At 46.3% G+C, this 23,924-nt stretch overlaps 1 protein-coding gene across 1 annotated transcript in view; it reads right to left on the bottom strand.

The window, feature by feature from the left end:
• PDE4A (phosphodiesterase 4A) overlaps window positions 1-21,390 on the bottom strand; it is a 164,555-nt gene extending 143,165 nt beyond the window's left edge. Inside the window, exon 1 of the mRNA XM_033925326.1 lies at window positions 20,854-21,390. Within this exon, the coding sequence (XP_033781217.1) occupies window positions 20,854-21,140 (287 nt within the window). The 5' untranslated portion in view covers window positions 21,141-21,390. The remainder of the gene's footprint in view (window positions 1-20,853) is intronic.
• Window positions 21,391-23,924: the final 2,534 nt, after the last annotated feature.

Genomic DNA, 23,924 nt, shown 5'->3' with positions numbered 1-23,924 from the left:
TTGTCAAGCAGGAGTTGGCGTGATCGGGAAAAGCTCATGACATCAGGGGGACTAGGCCAACATCTTGACCCCTTCTTGGTGTGGGCTACGTTTTTCACCTACAGACTGCCCTGCCAGGTTATTTCTCGAATAACGCTACAGAGTGCTAATTCCACCCCCCCCCCCAAATACGTACACACCCCACACTAGACGGATAACCTGCTGCAGATGAAACTGACACGTCATTTATCTCCTTGCAGAGAAAACTGAACGCTAGATCCATTTTCTTCCAACTCCTTTCTCACAAAAAAGATGAACTGGTTCACCGGATTTTTTTTTTTTTTTGAGATGCTGGTGGTGGGGGGGGGGGAAGGGTAAAGAAATCCCTCAGCATTTATCACATCCAGTAATTTTCCCAGGCACCGATGAATCAACTCCCCTCCCCTTACATCCATGAAAAAGTGATTAAGATGTTTCATTTCTTTCATCTGCAGGGCTGATTTTTGTCTAAGGGCTCAGCATACGTCGACTATTAGGGCACAAACGATAGAGCCACAAGAAAAGGTTGCCAGTCCTCTCCCCAGCCCTCTATTCCAGTTAACATAGTGGATGGCAGAAGGAATAACCAAGTACTTAGAGCACCAGGGAGGCCAGAGTTCAAATCCCACCTTGGGCAAGTCACTTAAGTCTCCAATGCGTCAGGTACAAAAGTGGTTCTCATTCCATGCCTCCTTGGTACGATAGCCTCTCTCAGGCATATTCATTGTGGCTAGCCTGAAAACCTGACTTGCTGGGCATGCCCCAAGGAATGGGGATCGAGCTAGGTACTTGGGACCTGGGTTGGCCACAGGATACTGGGCTTGATGGACCTTCGCTCTGTCCCAGTATAGCAATTCATATATTCTTCTTCCTCAGCTCCTCTGTGTCAAATGTTGCAGAGTCCACATTGGCAGAAAAACAAGGACAAAGCCCCAAACTTGGTTATACGGCACAGTGAGAGGGATTAGAACTCACAACCAGGGCTGGCGATCCGGCAAGGTTTTGTGTTTCTCTCCAAAGCCACATGTTGAAGATCCTGAGAGTCACCCTCTCACCCCTCCCCACACCAATATACTCCACTTTTAATACAGACTGAACATCATTCGACCCATAAGTGACTGCCATCTTCTTAGGCATCTCGCACCTAAACAGCCAAACATGCCACAATTAGACTAGAAGGCTTTCTTTACCCCCTCTTCCTCCATTTACAGGAGACATTGTAGGTGAAGTCTTCTCTTCAGCTGTCCATGCTGTATTCTTGCTTTACGTATATCAGGGTGATGCCTATATGGGACTCTGATTAAGATCCACTCTTCAGCTGTCCATGCTGTATTCTTGCTTTACGTATATTGGGGTGATGCCTATATGGGACTCTGATTAAGATCCACTCTTCAGCTGTCCATGCTGTATTCTTGCTTTACGTATATTGGGGTGATGCCTATATGGGGCTCTGATGAAGATCCACTCTTCAGCTGTCCATGCTGTATTCTTGCTTTACGTGTATCGGGATGATGCCTATATGGGACTCTGATGAAGATCCACTCTTCAGCTGTCCATGCTGTATTCTTGCTTTACGTATATCAGGGTGATGCCTATATGGGGCTCTGATGAAGATCCACTCTTCAGCTGTCCGTGCTGTATTCTTGCTTTACATGTATCGGGGTGATGCCTATATGGGACTCTGATTAAGATCCACTCTTCAGCTGTCCATGCTGTATTCTTGCTTTACGTATATTGGGGTGATGCCTATATGGGGCTCTGATGAAGATCCACTCTTCAGCTGTCCGTGTTGTATTCTTGCTTTTTGTATGTCAAAAGCCAATTCCAACTTTTAGCCGCCCACATCCCACTCTCCACAGCCCTTTTGTTCTCTTGTATAAGCAATGATCCCGCTACCTATTGTATCTAGTTTTAATATAGAGGCCCCATATGTTCCCATATGCCCCCCTCCTCCAGTTTTCACACAGTCAGGAGAGGAGCTCACATCCTCAAATGTACACTTGACCCTCTGAAGCCATAAAACGAGTGGCACCTCTCTTTGTTTCCAGCTCACACAGTAGGCAGAACCGAGATCAAAAGTCAAGACCACACTGCACATCTTCCTCTGCTTTCCTCTTGGGCTTGAATCGATGAAATGCTCTGATAACTCCCTTCACCCTCAAACCTCACCTGCACAGGAAGATAAAGGACCTTCAGGTTGTAGGAGGACTTTGGCTCTATGCACAGTTCTGCCACTGATTCAGGACAGGTCACTGTCTTCCTTATGCTTATGTGGCTCTAGGATCCAGCCAGAAATGAAGCATTTTCCTTAATCCACTACACTGGAAAGAAATACATTCGTTTTGGCTTAAAAGATGAGTGAGTGAGCTAGCTATTTATATATTTTAAAGCCTGCATTAAAAATTCTAAGTGGGTTACACATATACAAGGTTCCTCCCCCCCCTAGTTCTGAGTTTCCCCCACTTACAGAATGCAATAATGAAATCAGAATTATTAGTCCCCAGGTGCAGTGTGACAAAACTCAGGACTGGCTCAATCCTCTCAGGTGAATCTGGAGCCAGCTGGCAACCCTACTGGGGTCTCGTGTCTTGTACCACATTCTTATACTGGTGCAACCCGCTCAGAATCCATATCACCGAGAGTGCAAAGAAGGAAGGTGGGGGGGGAATCGCATGGGGGGGGGAAACGCATGTAACCACGAAGCATGAGGCCCCTGGCAGATAACTGGCCCATCACCAACCTTTCCTCAGTAATCTGCAGTATTTCAAGCAAAGGCTTAAGCCCCATCTAGTCTCTAAAGACCTTCCCCATTTTATTGAGAATCTCCAATCCAGTCTGTAATTCTCTTTATGGGGAAACATGTTTAAATAATGTAGTGTGACTCTATTAGGTTATAGATGATACAACCTAAGCAATTAGGAAAGTAATCTCTAATTATCCTTTTTCAAAATTATTAATTACTGTAAGGACAGACAAAGGAATTTTTAAATCTAATAACTACCGAGGCAAAGGGGTTTATTTAAAACATTATTCAGAGAACACTTCGGCTTGGTTTCAGAATAAATTATTGGCACTGTCTTATGTCTGGAAGGAGGCTGGAAAAGGCAAATCAAAAACCTCAGAGATATTAATGAATGGCTTAATTGTCTGCCATTATTAAACGGTGTCTCTTCCAGCAAGAAGGATCAGGGTGGATGAAAACCCTATTTATGAGAGTGGCTGCTCTGGGATTTCCAAGCGTGTAGGTCTTCGCTTACTGCTCAAAACTGGATCTAATTTTTATTTTCCACGCTCAGTCACTGCTCAGCCGAGGTGGGCAAGCCATAAAATCCGAGAGACAAGCCAAGCTGAGGCGTGTCTGGCTCAATTGGAAGAGCCCAACATTTGCTGAGCCAAATTAATTAGTAGAGGGGAAAAAAAAAAAAATCAGACCATCCTCACCAAAATTAATCTATTTTTCCATCTGGTTTTATTTAGTCTCTATCTGTTTCATTCTTGGCCTTTGCCAGCAATCTTCTCACTATCTAGATCTGAAAAAACAGAGCCTCTGCTTTTGAGTTCCTCCTTCACTTCTTTTCTGTCGCTTTCTCCTTCATCTCATCCTCTCTTCCAACCTAGATTTGTCTCTCAAAAATGCTGAGTGACAAGGACTTCTGAAGCCTTCACCCTCTGCTCCTTTTTGCCCCTGCCTTCATGCCCAACCCCTCCATTCCCCTGTGCATCTATGACCCCAGAACTCTTCCCCACACCCCAATCTTTTTCACCCCTTCATTCCTTTCAGCTTCCCTCATCTGCCCCTTCACCACACATCTGCCCATCATCCCACCCTATATTACCCCCATTTTCTCCCCAGCCCTCTTCCCTTCTACTCAGGGACAGAGCCGGGAATTAGACCGAAGACACAAGGGGGGATTACATGACTCACTAAGGTTACACAAAAGCAGGGGTCCCCAAAGTCCAGTCGGGTTTTCAGGATTTCCCCAATGAATATGCATGAGATCTATGTGCATGCACTGCTTTCAATGCATATTAATTGGGGAAAACCTGAAAACCCAACTGGATTCGGCCCTCAAGGAGGGACTTTGGGGACCCCTGCCCAAAAGGAATCAAGGCCAGAGATTAACATATGGATCTGGAATGGCCAAATTGTCGTCCCCTCACTCTCCCTCTAACCCATCACCCACCCCAAGATTACAAAACCCCCTCGCTGTACTCATGCACTTATATCCTCAGCAATAATGTTATCGATAAATAAAACACAGACACTTTATTGATGGTAATAATCAGGCCACAGCTTTGTTTATTGGGACTACCAATAAGCAATGAACAATTGCTTCACCCCGAGCTACAAGACATTGCAATTTTACAAAACTCACAATTGTATTCCCCTGACCCTGCCATTTCAGCAAGAGCCTAGGGGGTGGCATGGATCTCCATGCCCCTCTTCTGTGCCACGGGCCTCAAGACATATTTGCTCACTTGAGCTCCCTTCCCCTTAACCGCTTATCCCCAGATGAGCCTAAGAGTGTAGGCATGGACCGCCATGCCCCTCCCCTTACAGGGTCACCTGACCTGCGGCCTCACCACTCAACTGAGCTGACTGCCAAATACCCGCTCATCTTCCGATGAGCCAAAACCTTGTAGCTCGGGTTACCGCTGCTGCGACAACCCTAAACTCCCCAAATCACCTGATTGAACCCTATATCCATAGGGTAGGGTAGGCGGGAAAGATGTCTCCTAGGGACAGGGATGCACGCTTTCCCTGAAGGCATGGAACCTCTAACCCCCCTCCCATCATGCCTTGCTTCCTGTTGCTCCACCCATCCCTTCCTGGCAGGAAACCAAGTCCCTCCTTTCTACTTCCTATCCTGCTACCTCCCCCATGCCCTTGCAACTGTCTCCACATGTGAGGCTACTTGGGCCATCCAGCCCATTGTTATAGTTGCCCATTGAGACAAGCTCTTGGGCTTTTTTACAGATCAGCTGGAACAGAACCAGGGGCTATTCTGATCATTCTAAATTTTTATTTATTTATTTGTAAAATTTCTATACTGTTTTTTTCCAAAACGGTTTACAAAAAGTTACGTACATAAAATATTATAAAAATCAAAACAAGATAGGAACAAAAAACAAACAGATTCAATTCTTACATAAGGTCAATTGCTCAAAGAAATGCGTCTACGAATAGCTATGTTTTTAATATTTTCCTGAACAAGTTCCTGTCTCTACATTTCTGAATTTGACCAACAAGGTTATTCCACAACAGAAGTTGCCAATTATCTAGAAAAATTGACAGAATGTTCAAATATCAGCTTCAACAATCTCTTTTCCAGGAAGGAATAAAGGGGACTTCTCTAGTATTCTTCAATGTGCCCTGCTACAAAAGCCAAGCGACCTAACCCCAAGACAGCAAAGCAAAACCTTCAACCGTCCAAGAAAAATCCCTCTGCTCTGTGAAGTCGCACGTCCCTGGGCTTTCCTATGTTTCCCCCTACAAAATGCATTTAAATAAACTTAATGCATCCTTCAGCTCGAAAGAGAGAGAGAAAAAAATTACTTCTCGGGACCTGAGCTTCTCCTGTGCCTTCGATTTTGCCCTACACCTCTATTTACTGGCATCTGAGAGACGATAAAACATCCGTGGGCTGAAGGCTAATTAGAGTCTGAGGTGCACCTTGCCTCTCTTCTTCCCCATATCAAAAATGCCATGTTTTTCCAAGCCATTTACTCCTAATTCACAGCGGGCGCACAAGCATATCCCTGGCATCGAGGACTGGTCTCCAAGTTTTATTTAACCACCTCCTCCCCAGAAAATACACATTCTCGTAACTCTTCAGAAATGGCACAGAGGCACCTGCGGACGAGGGCAGAGATCTTAATGGCAGTCACAGTAACAGCCCACAGTCCGCTATCTCCCGCTGAATAACCCGTTCAGTAGACTGACTGGCCGTGTCTAGCTTTGCCTTAGAAGGTCAGCTGAGGAATATTGACTTAGCCAGATATGCCTCGGATGGCCAAAACCCCCCAAAACCCAGAAACTCAATGCTGGTCACCTAATATGGCGCTGGCGTTGAGTTTCCAGTTTCAACAACGACGGCGGGAGATAGCCAGCTGTCTCCCATGGTCTGAATATCGGGCCGACTATGTTCCTAAGAGGCTCCCGGGTGCACCTTCTCAGATGCTGGGTTCATCCATGGAGTGGTGTGAGCAGGGCAAAAGTTCAAGGCCTGCCTACGATCTTTAGAGCAACAGGAGAGTGTGGCATAGTGGGCAGAGCCACAGCCTCAGCACTCCGAGATTGTGGGTCCCGAGACTGTGGGTTCAAATCCAGCACTGCTCTTTGTGACCCTGGACAAGTCACGTAATCCTCTACTGCCCCGGGCACATTAAACTGTGAGCCTGCTGGGACAGATAAGGAAAATGTTTGAAGTACCTGTATGTAAACCTCTTTGAGTGTGGTTGTAAAAATGCCTGTCTCTGATGTCATAATGCCTCATTCCACCAATGCCTAAGAGCCAACCTCAACAGTGATGTCACAATGGCTTCATTGTTCTATACTTGGCTCACTTCTGATATTGTATTGAAGGAGAGCGTGGCGCAGTGGTTAGAGCTACAGCCTCAGTTGCCAGAGAATGTGCTGAAATCAGTTAGCTCAGAAGAGTTTAAAAAAGGTTTGTATAATTTCCTAAAAGAGAAGTCCATAGGATATTACTGAGATGGCTTGGGGAAATCCACTGCTTATTCTTAGGATAAGCAGCAGAAAATCTGTTTTACTCCTTGGGATCTAGCTAGGTACTTGGGACCTGGGTTGGTCACTATTGGAAAGAGGATACTGGGCTTGATGGACCTTCGATCTGTCTTATGTTCTTATGTGAGCCAAGTAAAGGACAATGAAGCCATTGTGACATCACTGCTGAGGTTGGCTCTTAGGCATTGGTGGAATGAGGCATTATGACATCACAGTCTCAGCTCTGGAATGTTGCTACTCTTTGGGGTTCTGCCAGGTTCTTGGGCCCTGGGTTGGCCACTGTTGGAAACAGGATACTGGGCTCGATGGACCTTCTGTCCCAACTCACTAATCACATTTATTCCCAACTCACCAGAGAAGCTCTTTTATTTATTTATTTAATTTAAAAAATAATATCCCACATATACAGCAATTCTATGCGGGTCACAAGTAAATAAAAATACATTGTAAAGATATAAAAAAAAAAACCCAAAGCAACACAGCCTAAATAATCTCAAATAAAAGAACAGCAAGTAATGAAAGATAAAAACAGTAACAAAATGGTCCCATCTAACAAAAGTCATATAGAACAGTGGTCTCAAACTTGCGGCCCGCCAGGTCCTACTTTGAGGCCCTCGGTCTGTTTATCATAATCACAAAAGTAAAATAAAAGAGTTTCTTGATCATCTGTCTCTTTAGCTATAAATGACAATATTATTATTAAGACTTAGCCAAAAGGAAATATTTATAAACTATAAAGAGTTTTTACCTCATGCAAAATTGTCATTTCTTTAATAAGAAATTACCGTAACTATTTTTTCTGAGGCCCTCAAGTACCTATAAATCCAAAAGGTGGCCCTGCAAAGGGGTTGATTTGGAGACCACTGATATATAACAAAATATAACTCTCCACCTATCAAGCATAGAAACGCTCAAACATCACAGTTTTCAACACCTTCCTAAATTGCAAAACACTTGTCTCACTTCCAGTGGCAAGAGGTACGCATCTATCTTCCTTTGCGGAAAGAAATATCCCTCCTTCCTCCCACCCTCCCCACCCCCGAGTACACCCCAGCTTTCAGCCATTCACATCATAATCCCTTCTTATAAAAACCTCCCTCCTACTGAAAAATAAGAGCTCTGGACTCTTTAGAGACCTCTATGAAATCCACTAGAAAAAAAATTGGGGTAAGACGTCAACTCACACCAGAGACCTTTCACGAATGTCTAACTGGCAGAAGACTGGGTGCTTTCAATGGAAATTATATCATTCAATTGTCCGGGGATTTGGATCAGCTTGGGTCGTATCGGGTTGGGTAGAGAAGGGCAGGGATGAGGCGTTTCTCTTCATCAAGGGATTTTTAGTACTGGAAATACTTGTTATCTAAACAGTTAAACGAGGTTAATTACCTGACCCTGCACATGCTGAAAGGCCTTTTCCAGGCTTTTCTGAGCTCTAAAAGAATGAATCCGTGTACGGCACAGTCAAACGACATCACCACCAGTGTTTGGCTGACTCATCCTGTTTGTCCATGCAGAAAGACTTTAATTGATCTCCGAGTGCTGGAATTTACTGCCCAAACGTCATCTTCTGTTTCAACAGACTTATCTTGTTTATGGTTTTTGGGGGGTTTTGCACAAAATGCAATAAGGAGAAAATTTTAAAACATTATAAATTCAGACTACATAAATTCACTCTGTTTTATGGAAAAATGCCCACTCGGAAAGCATGCCAAGGGGAAACTAGTGATGGCAATATACCAGCAAAAGAGCTACCAAGATACCCAGTTCCAGGAGGGAGATTTACGTCCTGCATTTCCAGCAAACTTATCTTCATGTGCGATGGAAACCACTGTGCTAATTTCAATGGTTAGAATCAGGAAAAGTGTAGTTACTTACCTGTAACGTAGGTTCTCCGTGGACAGCAGGATAGTCAGCCATATATGGTTGTGTGGCTGACTATCCTGCTTGTCCTAGGAGAACTACATTTACAAGTTCTAAAGGCTCCCTCTGGAACTGGGTAACCCAGCGGTTCTTCAGCAGCTGTATTGGTCACGGGGGGGGGGGGGGGGGAATAACTTGATTCTCCCTGAGCTGAGAATTGAAAATGCCCTAAAAACAGGCCCAAACAAAGCTGGTGAGACTGTATGGCCCCTTGTAGGAATTATCTGGTTGGGGGAAGAGTCACTCTCTTGTCCAACGCCTTCCACAGTATCTACCATTCAGAAAGTGGTGGCTCCTCTCCATTCGACCTAAATGATTCTTATTTTTCCAAGATTTCATGGGCAATGCCACGGTGAGAAAATCCTTCATACTTGTTAAGCAGAGGGGAAATGGGGGCAGGGAAATACCATACGAGTCCATGAACAGGATAGACCTAAATCATGTTCTTCAATTTTAACTACGAGTGTAGTCTGGTTCTCAATTTCTTGGTTATGAACGTTAAAAGCTTTAGGAGTTCTTCTGGCCGATGAGTTCTCATTCAAACTGTATGTATCTACCCAAGAAATGTTTTTTTTTCCTCAAATGGAGATACAAGAGTTGTGAGGAAAAGATGTCAAAACATACAGCAGTGGATGATCCAAAGCAAACTTTATTTAGTCAGCAGCATAGACGCAACACTGACTGTTTTGGCAATTCTGCCTTTGTCAAGAGCCTAATCTCTCAGCACAATATATGTGTATTGAGAGGGACATGGGGAAGGCAGCTGCTTGCCCTAGATCAGTAGCATGGAATGTTGACACTCTTTGGGCTTCTAGAATCTTTTGTTACTCTTTGGGATCCTGGAATGTTGACACTCTTTGGGGTTCTAGAATCTTTTGTTACTCTTTGGGATCCTGGAATGTTGACACTCTTTGGGGTTCTAGAATCTTTTGTTACTCTTTGGGATCCTGGAATGTTGACACTCTTTGGGGTTCTAGAATCTTTTGTTACTCTTTGGGATCCTGGAATGTTGACACTCTTTGGGGTTCTAGAATCTTTTGTTACTCTTTGGGATCCTGGAATGTTGACACTCTTTGGGGTTCTAGAATCTTTTGTTACTCTTTGGGATCCTGGAATGTTGACACTCTTTGGGGTTCTAGAATCTTTTGTTACTCTTTGGGATCCTGGAATGTTGACACTCTTTGGGGTTCTAGAATCTTTTGTTACTCTTTGGGATCCTGGAATGTTGACACTCTTTGGGCTTCTAGAATCTTTTGTTACTCTTTGGGATCCTGGAATGTTGACACTCTTTGGGCTTCTAGAATCTTTTGTTACTCTTTGGGATCCTGGAATGTTGCCACTCTTTGGGACCTGGATTGGCCACCGTGAGAATGGGCTACTGGGCTTGAAGGACCCAGTAAGGCTAATCTTATGCTCCTATGTATTGGTTCTGGACTTGCAATTCACATTCATCAATCTTGGAGACACTGAAGGGAGAAAATCTGCTGGCAACAGTGCACACGGCAGAACTGCAGAAACAGTAGGTGTCAAGTCTATGCTGCTGACTAAATAAAGTTTGTTCAGGTATATCCTTTCCTTAACACACTTTCTTACAATACACTCGACATCGAGAGTCTAGTCTTCTTCTCAACAGAACCTTTTAGTATCACCATCTTTGTGTCATACAAATTTAGGGCCGGATTACTATAACTACTAGACACCCCTGATGGTGCGAATAACATGAAGAAAGACCTGGCGAAGCTTGAAGAACGGTCTGAAATTTGGCAGCTAAAATTTAATGCTAAGAAATGCAAGGTCATGAATTTGGGCTGCAAAAACCCAAGAGAACGGAACAATTTAGGGGGTGAAGAACTTATGTGCACGACAGAAGAGCGGGACTTGGGTGGGATTGTATGTGATGATCTTAAGGTGGCCAAGCACTTTGAAAAGGTGGTGGCGAAAGCTAGAAGGATGCTGAGTTGCATAGGGAGAGGTTTGGCCAGTGGGAAAAAGGAGGTACTGATGCCTCTGTATAAGACTCGGGTGAGACTTCATTTAGAATATTGTAGAGCATAACCAGTATTAACCTATAACCTGTGTGTACAATTTTGCACACTCGGGGCCTAATACTATACATGTGGCACCAAAACAAAACAGCGCTTAGTGCGATTCTTCAAAGCACATGTACCTTTCATAGAATCGCACTAAGCATCAGTGTTACCAGCTAAAACCAGGCCTAAGTACCTACGCCTAAGTTGTACACAGATTGGGTGTATTCTCTAACAATGCGCATAACTTTTAGGAACGTCCATGATGGGCCCTGGCCATGCCTTCTTTCCAAATTCACGCACTGCAACTGGCACATACTTTATAGAATTGTGCTTTCCAAGTTGTGTGTGTAACTAATTAGGGCCAATTAGCATGAATTACAAGGTGTTAATTGCCAAATGTGGGGGTGGAGCGAATACAAGGGGACAGGCATAATATGTCCAAATATAACACTATATCAGAATGCTACCCCATACTTCACTATCCGTCATCATGTGCCTTATCCCTACTTGCTAAAACCTCAGAGCAAATAATTCAACTCTTCTCCAAATCACATTTATCATCCAGGATCCACGACACAAACCTATTAATGCTTCCTTCATCCAAAGGAGTCAAATACCAGTGAATCTAAACGTATAACTCCCTATTCACCTATGCAACCATCAAAACATGGAACAGTCTCTCTACAACCATTAGGACTGGACTGAACTATCTCAGCTTTCGCAAAAAAACCTCGTCAACCTGTAACTTAAGCACCGCTGCCTTCTCAAGAAGGTCAAGTTAAAAGGAAAGGACAGGAGTTACGATCCCCTCATCGTGAAAGACTCCTACTCTAGAAAAACAGTCCATGATGTGAACCTGCAGATCTTTCCAGTCTTTGGTTAGTACTTCTTTGACTCCCGACGAAGACAGCTTCTGGGTGTTGAAACACTGGCCATGTTGAGTCAAATGGACTTACATATGACAAGAGCCAAATGGATTTGTACGCGACACAATGACAAGTGGATTGTATGAGACTGGTTGAGATTTGTCCGTAAACGACTGCACGTTTTTAATCCCAAGTGGAAGCATCTTCTTATCCCTACTTCTTTTGCTTCATTCTCAAGAAAAACCTTCACTAGTACGACACCAACATATTATCTCGGACACAGTACGTTCACCATAGAAAACCTCCACAAATTGTAAATTACGTGTCAGACCTTCCCTACTCGCCACTAAAAACTTTACAAAAAATTGTAATCAAAATGTCACTGTTATTGTAATTCCCCATATGGACCTTTTTACTTGTAAATCACCTTGAACCCTATTCTGGATAAGTGTAATACAGAAACTCAGATTAGATTAGAATATGTCTGAAGAGTTTTGCTTCTCGGATTAGACATCCTGGCAAGATAAGCTCGCCAGATGGTCGAGAGTCAATTAGGCATTCAAGAGGTACCCAACAGAGTTCTCCTGTCATGGACTTTTCTCTCTGCTTCGTTTTTAACAGAAAAGACCATATTGAGAAGATTATTAATAAACCTGCTACTGCAATGCCTTATACGCTGGGATTCGGATGGACCAGGCATGTCCCAGGGAGGAGGAAGGGAGCGGTCAGTGATCTGGAGAAGGATGGATGCAGCAAGAGAGTAAACTGGTAACAAAGAAAAATCTTTCGGAGGCGATCCAAGCAGTGCACAGGGAAACTCGAAAGATGCTTTTACTTTTTAACAAGGGAACTGTAAAGGACCAGAAGTGCCAGGGGCATACGGTCCAGCTAAGGGTTGGGGAGTCGCTTAACAGCGTGGCAGAGAGCCGCAAGGACTGTCGGGTTTCCAAAAGTGCCGGGAAACTTGATTCTCATCTCCAGCCCTGGGGGGAAGGGAAGCTCTCACTTTCTGAACAAAATCTCCCCTACCCCAGTTCTGGGCATGAGCCAGAGGTGAGGGAACTGACTTTTTTTTTTTTAATACTCGGTGCCTCTGTTGGACACGGTCCCATTGTAGTCTGTTTTCTCATGAAATGGTGCGGAATAAGGACAGAAACACACAGAGCCGGTTGCCCCCTAGATCTATACTGAATTCTTCTCTGGGCTCATAATGAATACCCTAAAATGGAAAACTATCCAGTCACTGAATACATGTAAGCAGCTCCCAGGTCACGGCAGGGAAGGAGCATCTCTACCCCAGAGCTGCGCTTGCTGTCCTGCGCCTCCGGTCAAGACTCCCATCAGTTTTGGCCGATGCATTAGTCAGAAGCCTGCTGTTTATGCTAGATAAGGGAGAGAGCTGTACATCCACCCCTCCCCCCCCCCTTAGCTCGCTGCAGAAGAGCTGTGAGTCACAACTCAAATCCCTGGCACAGACAGAGCTTGGCACTCAGTGTGCCACGGCATGCTTCTGTTTCCAGAGAACACAACCATCCAAGCCTAGGATATCCCTAGCAGATGTTCCCACCCCTGCATCCCCTGGGCCCCTCCCTACCTGCAGGATCCCAGCACATAGACAATCTTTAAAAATGGAAGGGACTGAGTGGGGTGCGATCAGCTGCCCCCACCCCCAATGCATCCTACCACTAGATTTTGGCCTATTTCCCAGAGTACAGTGGGAAACTCACAAATTCTACTTCTGGGTTTGTCCACTGTGAGCATTCTTGCCCCCCCAAACCCCCTCCTCCGTCTACCCCCACTGCAGCCCCTCCTGCTACAGGAAACCTATCAGCTCTTGAGCCATTCACCCCAGAGGTGGCTGCACCCATTTTCAAAAATACTGCAGGGCTTCAGACAGAAGTAATGTGACCCCCCCCCCCCCCCAATTGTCCTGGGTCATTCTAGGGTGGCTGGTGCCACAGAATCTCTCGTCCTGTTTTGGTCACAGCGGGCTGCTTTGGAGAATGGAAAGAGGAGCACGACACACTTTGGGCTTGCAGCGTTTTAGAACAACGCAAAGGCAGATTAGTGCTAATTAATGCTTCAACCAATAGCCAATCTGTCAATCAAATTGGGAGAGATTCTGAAAGACTGGAAGGTGGCAAATGTTACGCCGATCTTCAAGAAAGGTTCGAGGGGAGATCCGAGAAACTACAGACCGGTGAGTCTGACTTCGGTACCGGGAAAGATGGTAGAGTCGCTGATAAAGGACCGCATCATTAATTACCTTGACGGACACGGACTGATGAGGACCAGTCAGCACGGTTTTAGCAAAGGCAGATCGTGTTTGACGAACTTGCTGCACTTCTTTGAGGGAGAAAACAGACAAATGGACAAGGGTGACCCAGTTGACATTGTATATCTGGATTTTCAGAAGGCGTTCCACAAGTTTCCGCATGAATGACTACTTCAGAAAATTGCGAGCCACGGAATCGAGGGTGAAATACTCACGTGGATTAAAAACTGGCTGGAGCATAGGAAACAGAGAGTGGGGGTAAATGGACAATACTCAGACTGGAAGAGCGTCACTAGTGGGGTGCCGCAGGGCTCGGTGCTTGGACCCGTGCTCTTCAACATCTTTATAAATGATCTAGACATTGGTACGACGAGTGAGGTGATGAAATTTGCGGACGATACGAAGTTATTCAGAGTAGTGAAGCCACAGGAGGATTGCGAAGATCTGCAACGTGACATAATTAGGCTTAAGGAATGGGCATCGACATGGCAGATGAGGTTCAACGTGGGTAAGTGTAAAGTGATGCATGTAGATAACAAAAATCTCATGCACGAATACAGGATGTCTGGGGCGGTACTTGGAGAGACCTCCCAGGAAAGAGACTTGGGAGTTCTGATCGACAAGTCGATGAAGCGGTCCTCGCAATGTATGGTGGCGGTGAAAAGGGCGAATAGAATGCTAGGAATGATAAAGAAGTGGATCACGAATAGATCGGAGAAGGTTATCATGCCGCTGTACCGGGCCATGGTGCGCCCTCACCTGGAGTACTGCGTCCAGCATTGGTCGCCATACATGAAGAAGGACATGGTACTACTCGAAAGGGTCCAGAGAAGAGCAACTAAGATGGTTAAGGGGCTGGAGGAGTTGCTGTACAGTGAGAGATTGGAGAAACTGGGCCTCTTCTCCCTTGAAAAGAGGAGACTGAGAGGGGACATGATCGAGACATTCAAGATAATGAAGGGAATAGACTTAATAGATAAAGACAGACTGTTCACCCTCTCCAAGGTATGGAGAACGAGATGACACTCTCTAAAGTTAAAAGGAGATAGATTCCGTACAAACGTAAGGAAGCTCTTCTTCACCCAGAGAGTGGTGGAAAACTGGAATGCTCTTCCGGAGTCTGTCATAGGGGAAAACACCCTCCAGGGATTCAAGACAAGGTTGGACAAGTTCCTGCTGAACCAGAACGTACGCAGGTAGGACTAGTCTCAGTTAAGGCGCTGGTCTTTGACCTAAGGGCCACCGCGGGAGTGGACTGCTGGGCACGAAGGACCACTGGTCTGACCCAACAGCGGTAATTCTTATGTTCTTAATGCCAATAATTGTTAACAGCTTGTTAACGAATTAATTTACCCGTGCCTCTGTCCTATGTGTCCCAAATTTGAGCACCTTATGTTAACTCTAGGTGTGTACCTTTGGGAAAGGCAAGTCATTTGCCTGTGTCACCAGACGCGTCAGTGGGAGAAACGGGGTTTCAACCCCAACTTCCCTCTTTGCTGACATCGGTGGCGTGTAGTCAGGACCTTCAGGGGATTCATCCCACTCCCTGAAGGCCCTGAGGGCACTGCTCTGAATCTTGATTGGCTGAGCAGTCAACAGGCAGAGCTGCTGCTCAGCCAATCAAATTCAGATCAGTACTGTCAGGGCCTTCAGCAAGAGCTCTGCTTTTTTTTTGTTTGTTTGTTTGACGCAATTTGACTGCTTGAACAAATCAAAGAAAAAGTAAAGAAAAAAAAAAATAAAAAGCAGGGCTGAATCCCCTGAAAGTCCTCGTCGCATGCCATTGGCTGCCATCCATTAAGCCACTCCTCCACCGTGAATGCTAATCAAATTTACTAATGCATGTGGTGTAGTGGATTATTTGTAAAAGGTTGAAAACATTAGAGACTCTCCAGCCCAGGGACAGCAGTAAACACGAAGAAGCGTCGACAAGGCACAGACCGTTTCAAAAAACTAAGCTGGAAACACCCACACAAGCTGCGCTGTGTCGCCTCCACCACCTCCCAATAAAAGATCGCAAATTAGAGCGCATATAAATCCAGATCTCCTGGAACGTGGTTACCAGACAAGACAAGCGCAGAGACCCAGGACAAGTTCTGGGGGGTCTTCAAAATGTTATATATATAAAAAAAAAATGAATAAAGACAGCAGCAGGCAAGGGCTGGATTTCAATGCTGCAAAGAAAGAAGAAAAACCCTACAGAATTAGCCAGAAGGAAACGGGGATTCAACAGACGCCCCACAAATTATTCGATTTCAAATACCATTTTCGCATTCTACTAGCGGATCTTGCTGAACTTTGCTGCGAGGTAGAAGTTCACAACGAGAGCCTCTTGGAAGGTTTGATTTTAGAGAATGACACGGTGACAAAATTCATCACTGTCCCCGTCCCCGCGGATAACCGCGGGACATAATCCCATGTCATTTTCTAGTGTCTATTTCAACCTCAATCCTTCTACACCAGCATTCTTCAAAGCAAAGCTTGCGGGTCAGTGGTTGAGGCCATTCATACTCTGATTCTTATGGGAGCCATTGTGACATCACTGATGTGATTGGCTCTTAGGCACTGGTGGAATGAGGCATTATGACATCACAATATCTGCTCTGGATACCAGAGACTGTCATTCTGTAGTGTCTGTTTCAACCTCGGTCCTTCTACACCAGCATTCTTCAAAGCAAAGCTTGCGGGTCAGTAGTTGTGGCCATTCATACTCTGATTCTTCCCTCTCTCTTTAAAGAATGACATGAAGATGGTTTCCCGCGGGGACGGGAACGGTGATGAATTTTGTCACCATGTCATTCTCTAGTTTGATTAATACCACCAACCTCCCACCCTCACCTCCGAAATAACCTGCTCTATTACAGCTGGAAACCCACTCACTGATAATGTGCTTAATCCGTTCCAGAACCCCGTTCGAGTTCCAAGACAATTTTTCCCATTGAAAATAATAAGAAACTGGATTAATCCGTTCCTGGGTCCCACAAACTCTAATTTTAACAAGTTTCAAGTTTCAAGTTTATTTGGTTTTAATATACCGACCATCAAATAAATATCTGGCCGGTGTACATTACAATAAAAATATAAATTAAATAGGGAAGGGGAGTTAAAATATTCTACATTTAGAGGTACAAATAGTGTATATTAAAACATAGACTAGACAAACTTGATTGTGAGGGAAGAGGTTTATGGAAGGGTAAAGTTACAATGTAGAGAGAAAAGGGAGAAAGAGGGGATGGGAAAACAACATTTAGGAAGGGAAAAGTCATTAGAATAAATTTGTGATGTTGAACGAGTGAAGATGACTGAGAGTTAGCTACTAAACAGAAATAAATGCATCACGGAATAGGAAAGTCTTTAAGCCTGTTTTAAATTTATCTAGTTGTTGTTCATCACGAAGAAGTTGTGGTAAAGAATTCCATAGCATTGGGGCAGTAACAGAGAAGTTTATTTTCCGTGTGTAATAAAAGTTTTTGATGGAAGGGATCAGAAGAAGATTTTGATTTGTGGATCTTAAGGTACGAGATGAACATTGAGAGATGAGAAGTTTATGTAGAAATGAAGGCAGATGGGAGGATTTTATTTTGAAGGTCAGGAGAATACACTGGATTTTAAGGTAAAATATTAACAAATGTTCCAAAGCAGCATTCAGATTCTGGGGCACAAACATACATACACAATGTGCAGGGTGTTCGGATTCCAGGTCGTTCAAGTTCTGGGGCGTTCGGATTCCAAGGTACCACTGTATTATACAGGGAACCCCTTCCCCCCGCTTTCCCTCCACCCAGTGCAATATTTAAGCCTTTAAAATGGCATATATCCTTGGCAACCAAATTCTTTCGCCAGGGAACAATTCAGAAGCCGTGAGGCTGGGGGCATCGACAGGGAGCGGCCGAGGTTATGGCGACAAATGAGAACCCGCGGAGTGAGCACCTCTCTGGCTCTAGTGGCTCCGTGGTTAGACGTTGTGGCGCTTGGAAGAACCAAAGAGGAAGATGATGGTGCTGGGAATGCTTTCCAGTGGAGGAAGAGGTGGCATCCCATGGAAGGCAATTGAAACGGGACGGAGAGGGTTGAAAGAGCCAGATTTAGACCTGGTGTGGAGGATGTATGGCCATGTATAATATATTTCCTCACTGAAAGGCAATCAGAGAATGAATGGTCCAGCTAGATCTCACTCGCTGTCCTGCACATTCACATCCTGACCCTGGAAAACTGCTCCTCTGAGCTACCTGCCATTACCTTCTGGAAATACCGACTGCTGCAGAATGCCTCCCTTCAACTGTGCCAGTCCTGTCACCGAGGATGCCAGGCAAGCGGAATCAACTGGCGGGAGGGGAGGAAGGGACAAACATTTTAGGAGGACAGAAGTCAGCTGGCAGCACAGCTAAGGAGAATCCACTGCTCCAAGGAGCTCTTTCCCAAGTCTTCAGCAGGCCCCGGGGAAGCTTGTGGTGGCCACTGATCGACAAACACTTTGGCTGATCTGGCTCTTAACAGAAGCTTGGACGTAATGTATTTTTTTTTTTTTTTTATTTCCAACTCAGGGTGGTTTACAATATCACTTTCAGGCAGAATATGCCTCTACCCTGGAGAGCTTACTGTCTGAGATAATGGAAACAAAGTGACTGGCTGAAGGTCAAAGCCAGGCATGTGGGATTTGAACTCCTTGAATCTCAGAGTATCAGTCTAACCTCTGGGCAGTGCCTATCTCATGTCCACAATAACAACGGAGCTTCCATCCAAACGTCCTTCCCAGCTTCCACCTCTGGAACCTGGACAGGAGATTATTAATAAGAAAAACACCCCCGAGAGGGCCCCCAGCAACCCCGGAGCCAAATTTCAATTCTTCATCCCGCAAAAGGGTCCCCTGGGCTGCTTCTCATGGTGGTAAAAATCGGAAATCACCCCTTCCTCCCTCCCCTTCACACTGTCTGTACCCCAGAATTTCCAGGGGTTCATATGAGCCCCCTTACCCCCAGAACAATAGACCAGGCTTGCCAGCGGCCATTTACATTTTGGGGGAGGCAGGGGGCTAATCGATAATTGTGCCTACCCTTTACAAATAAATGCAGATTAACCAGAAGAGGGCTAATGTCGTTTTGATATCTATTTTGGGGGTGAAGGCAGATTAGACCTTGCTTGGTGTTTATCCGTGTACCCACTCAACAAATAAAACTGAATCCACTATCGAGTCTTTATAGGCGATATCATCAAGTTTTAAATAAACCTGAAACCTGGCACCCAGACCGCCATCAAGATGGCACAGGATAAGACCTAGCTCTGCCACCCAGGCGGGCATCAGGCCTGGCACCCACGACTGCTTACAATGCATGAACACTTAGGAGTAATTTCCTATCAGGACACCATCATTAGATAGCATAACAACATGGGTAGTGGGCTTATTCTATTCTAAGCGTGAAAACCGGCATTGGATGGCGCGTGCAGATTTCTGGCAGCTCGGTAGCTCGTGGAAATATTCATACTCTAGCGTGACTTTTATTCTTGCGACTTCCAGCATTCCGTATGTCGGCCCCGCCTATGCCGCTCCCCTGTGAACACGCCTCTAATTCCGCGCTGTGCCAGTCAAGCTCCTAGTTATAAGACTGACATCACGACGTAGAAATGTCCACTTGTGAACACGGATGGCAGTATTATAGAAATTTAAGCGCGTAAAATGGGGTTTAAATTTAGGATTGCTCTCTTGGTTCTTGGGGGAGGGGGGTTGGGAATCCGTTTAGTGGGACCCTAATTCCAGTGCTCATATTCCCCACCCCGCACCCCCAAACCACAACCACCAGGATATCCAGCCGTGTAAAATTTGGTTACACCTGCATCTGAGTGTAGAAAACCATTCCGGACACCATCCTCCGAACGCTAAGCCACTCATTTCAAATAGGGGGGCACCAGGGGGGGGGCGCAACTTAATCTGTTCATTCCAGTCTCTCTGTCTGTCCCCCTCTCCCTACTTTTAAGCCGTCTTCAAAAGAGAAACTAATGCTGCTTGGGTGTTGCCTTTCTTCCCCCCCCACCCAAAACCACCCCTTCACCTTCACCAGCTGCTGTTTGAGGGACAGATTTCTGCTTGTTTAGGAAAATGACAAAACATCCCAATAAACACAGCTGTTACAATGAGCCTTCTGTTTGGGACAGCCAAACAAAAATATTTACAAACCACAAGAGGCATCCAACATTTCCCGTTCGAAATTCTCAGATTTGTATACATTTTCAGGCAGTATATGTAAGCTGGGTGGGGGGGGGAGAGGAAGAGATTACGGCACCAAATGGATCTCCACCCTCCATGCCAGAAGCAGGCTCCTGCAGTTAGATCACCTCTGTATTAAGGACATACCTACTAGCAGTGCCTCTCTATAGGGGACATTCTTTGGGCTTGATTCAACGAAACTCTCTCCCAACCAGTTCTTTGTATTCAGGACAGGGACATTGCAATTGTGCCTCCCTACAGGGGACATTCTTTGGACTTGATTCAACGAAAACTTCTACCAACCAGTCCTTTGTATTCAGGACGGGGACATTGCAACTGTGCCTCCCTACAGGGGACATTCTTTGGACTTGATTCAACGAAACCTTCTCCCAACCAGTCCTTTGTATTCAGGACGGGGACATTGCAACTTTGCCTCCCTACAGGGGACATTCTTTGGACTTGGGTCAACGAAATCCTCTCCCAACCAGTCCTTTGTATTCAGGGCGGAGACATTGCAACTGTGCCTCCCTACAGGGGACATTCTTTGGACTTGATTCAACGAAACCCTCTCACAACCAGTCCTTTGTATTCAGGACCGGGACATTGCAACTTTGCCTCCCTACAGGGGACATTCTTTGGACTTGATTCAACAAAACCCTCTCCCAACCAGTCCTTTGTATTCAGGGCGGGGGGCATTGTAACTGGGGCCCCATGCTTTTGGGATTAGCTAGGCACCTAGCTAGACCCCGGAATCTCAGTGGGGGTGGGAAGAGGAGAACCCCAAGTCTTACCGCTTGTGGCTTCCGTGGCTGGTGCTGGTCGTCCCGTGGAAGGATGAGGGCCAGGACATGCGGGTCTTCTTCAGCCCGGGTCTGTCGCTGGTGTCCATGGCGTCGGCCCGCTCCATCTGCCGGTGCGGGTGGCGATCGGTATCCGAGTAGCCCCGGTGCTTGATTTTGATGGGGGTCCGGGGCTGCCTCCAGAGATGCTGGGGGGGTTTCAAGGTCGCCTGCCCCTCTCTGGGCACCGGTAGGGACAAGGAGAGAGATTTCTTGGAGCAAGGCGGTGGTTCCATCATAGCGTAATCGACAGCTCTCCCACCCCCCCCAAAAAAAAAATCTAATTGAAAATAAGACTAGATAAAAAAATATAGCTATATCTGCATTTCTCTGGGTCCCCGGGTTCCTTTGTTAATGGATTTCAAAGGTCACAGTGTTAAGTCCACTTTGGGGAAGAAAGAGCCTCCATTCAAAAATGCAAAATCAAAGTCATCCGGATCAGCAAGAAAAAAGCCCGAAGTCCGGCGTCGGCTCCACCTCCCCCAATCCGCTTCGGTCCATTATTGCTGGTTTCGATTCTCCTCCCCCCACCTCCAGAGCCCCCCCTCGCCTGCTTTCGGACCACTTTCCCCCCACCCCTCCGGGGGCTGCGGGGCAGGTCACAGCCACCGCCTTTTCCTCCTCTTGCAAGCGGGGTCCGCTGATCGTCGCTCAGACGGGCAGCAGCTGATCGTCCTCGGTGGCGGTGGCATGCCTGCCCCAACCGGATGGCATCTTTCGCCCCGGTCTCCGTTGCTTGCAATGGGGATAATGCACGCGCCCCTTCCTCCGATTATGCTTTTTTTTGTGGGGGGGGGGGAGGATTTCGTTGCAGGTTCCTCGGTTCGGTGCGGCTCCTTGCAGCCGACAGCTGGGGAAAAGGGAGGGGGGGGGGGGAGAAGCGCCACCACGTGCCGCCCCGGTGTTCCTTTAGTTATTCCATCATCATAATAAAAGGCTGGCCCCCGATTGGTTCGATTGGCGCCAATCGCCAGCTGGAGGGAGGAAGGCGAGTTCCCCGATGGAACGTTCGGCGAGCCGGGGTTCTAGAACGCTCCGGGCCCGGAGTGTCCGCGCGGCGTTGGACTGGGCGAGGGATGTGCCCGCGTGCAAAGCGTTGGCAGCCCGGACTCTTGGAAAGGGAGGCGCACGTTGATCAACCCGGGGAGGGGACAGACTGGCTGCAAAACGGGGGGGGGGGGGGGGGGTGCACATGAAAGTAATCGGAAGTTAAGAAAAACAAGATCTTATCCTAGCTCTGTCATCTATAGCGCGGAAACGCGTTCCCAGCGCTGTACATTCAATAGACGTCCCTGCTCAGAAGAGCTTACAATCGAATTTGCACAGACAGGACAGCTCAGGGTTGGATAGAGGAAATGATACAGTGAGTCTAGGTCAGGGGTAGGAAACTCCGGTCCGCGAGAGCTGTAATCCAGTCGGGTTTTCAGGATTTCCCCATTGAATATGCATTGAAAGCAGGGCATGCAAATAGATCTCATGCATATTCATTGGGGAAATCCTGAAAACCCGACTGGAATACGGCTCTCAAGGACCGGAGTTCCCTACCCCTGCTCTAAGGGAATATGGAAGAACTCTAGTATGCAAATGGCTGTACATGAACGGAGAACCTACGTTACAGGTAAGTAACTACACTTTACACACGTAGGCATGCTCAGTTACTCTAGGTTAGGGTAGGGAACTCCGGTCCACGAGAGCCGTATTCCAGTCGGGTGTTCAGGATTTCCCAATGAATATGCATTGAAAGCAGTGCATGCAAATAGATCTCATGCATATTCTTTGGGGAAATCCTGAAAATCCGACTGGAATACGGCTCTCGAGGACCGGAGTTCCCTACCCCTGCTCTAAGGGAATATGGAAGAACTCTAATATGCAAATGGATGTACATGGGCACCTTTGCAGTGGTTCCCAACCCTGTCCTGGAGGAACACCAGGCCAATTGGGTTTTCAGGCTAGCCCTAATGAATATGCATGAAGCAAATTTGCATGCCTATCACTTCCATCATATGCAAATCTCTCTCATGCATATTCATTAGGGCTAGCCTGAAAACCCGATTGGCCTGGTGTTCCTCCAGGACAGGGTTGGGAATCACTGCCTTATAGAATTCTATAGGTTACATACATAGGCATGCTCAGTTACTCTAGGTCAGGGGTATGGAACTCCGGTCCTCGAGAGCCGTATTCCAGTCGGGTTTTCAGGATTTCTCCAATGAATATGCATGCGATCTATTTGCATGCACTGCTTTCAATGCATATTCATTGGGGAAATCCTGAACACCTGACTGGAATACGGCTCTCGAGGACCGGAGTTCCCTACCCCTGCTCTAGGTCTATGGCCAGTGCGACTGTGGGCACCGAACTCAGGTTATGCTCTTATTCCATAATGGAATCTGGCCCCCTGAACACTGTTACGTTACACCTGCGTCTGGTACGCCAAAAACTAGGAACCCATTTCTAGACGTGCCTCCGCTGTCTGCTGTCACTGGATATTTCCCATGCTCCAAAAGATTCCTTCATGGCACGCCTTCTATGCATTGGAGCAGGGCTGCCCAAGTCCGGTCCTCGAGATCTACTGGCAGGCCAGGTTTTCAGGATCTCCACAATGAATATGCATGAGAGAGATTTGCATACCAAGCAGGAAGTGCAGGCAAATCTCTCTCATGCATATTCATTGTGGAGATCCTGAAAACCTGGCCTGCCAGTAGATCTCGAGGACCGGATTTGGGCAGCCCTGCATTGGAGGATAATAAGAACTGGATATGGGAAGGCCTGGCTGTCCCTTTCACTCCACCCCCCTTACCACCACATACACTATAAAGTGTAGTTACTTACCTGTAACGTAGGTTCTCCGTGGACAGCAGGATGGCTGACTATCCTGCTGTCCACGGAGAACCTACGTTACAGGTAAGTAACTACACTTTATTGGTACAAACAAGTAACATCGAATTAAAACACAACCATTGAGCTATCAAACAATATCCGATAAACAGCTTTTAGCCCGGTGACCCCACCCCTGCCAGCAAGGG

Source organism: Geotrypetes seraphini, chromosome 16, assembly GCF_902459505.1.
Source record: "Geotrypetes seraphini chromosome 16, aGeoSer1.1, whole genome shotgun sequence".
NCBI classification, from domain to species: Eukaryota; Metazoa; Chordata; class Amphibia; order Gymnophiona; family Dermophiidae; genus Geotrypetes; species Geotrypetes seraphini.
The sequence above is the reverse complement of the archived record's forward strand: the minus strand, read 5'-3'. Positions and strand labels throughout refer to the sequence as shown.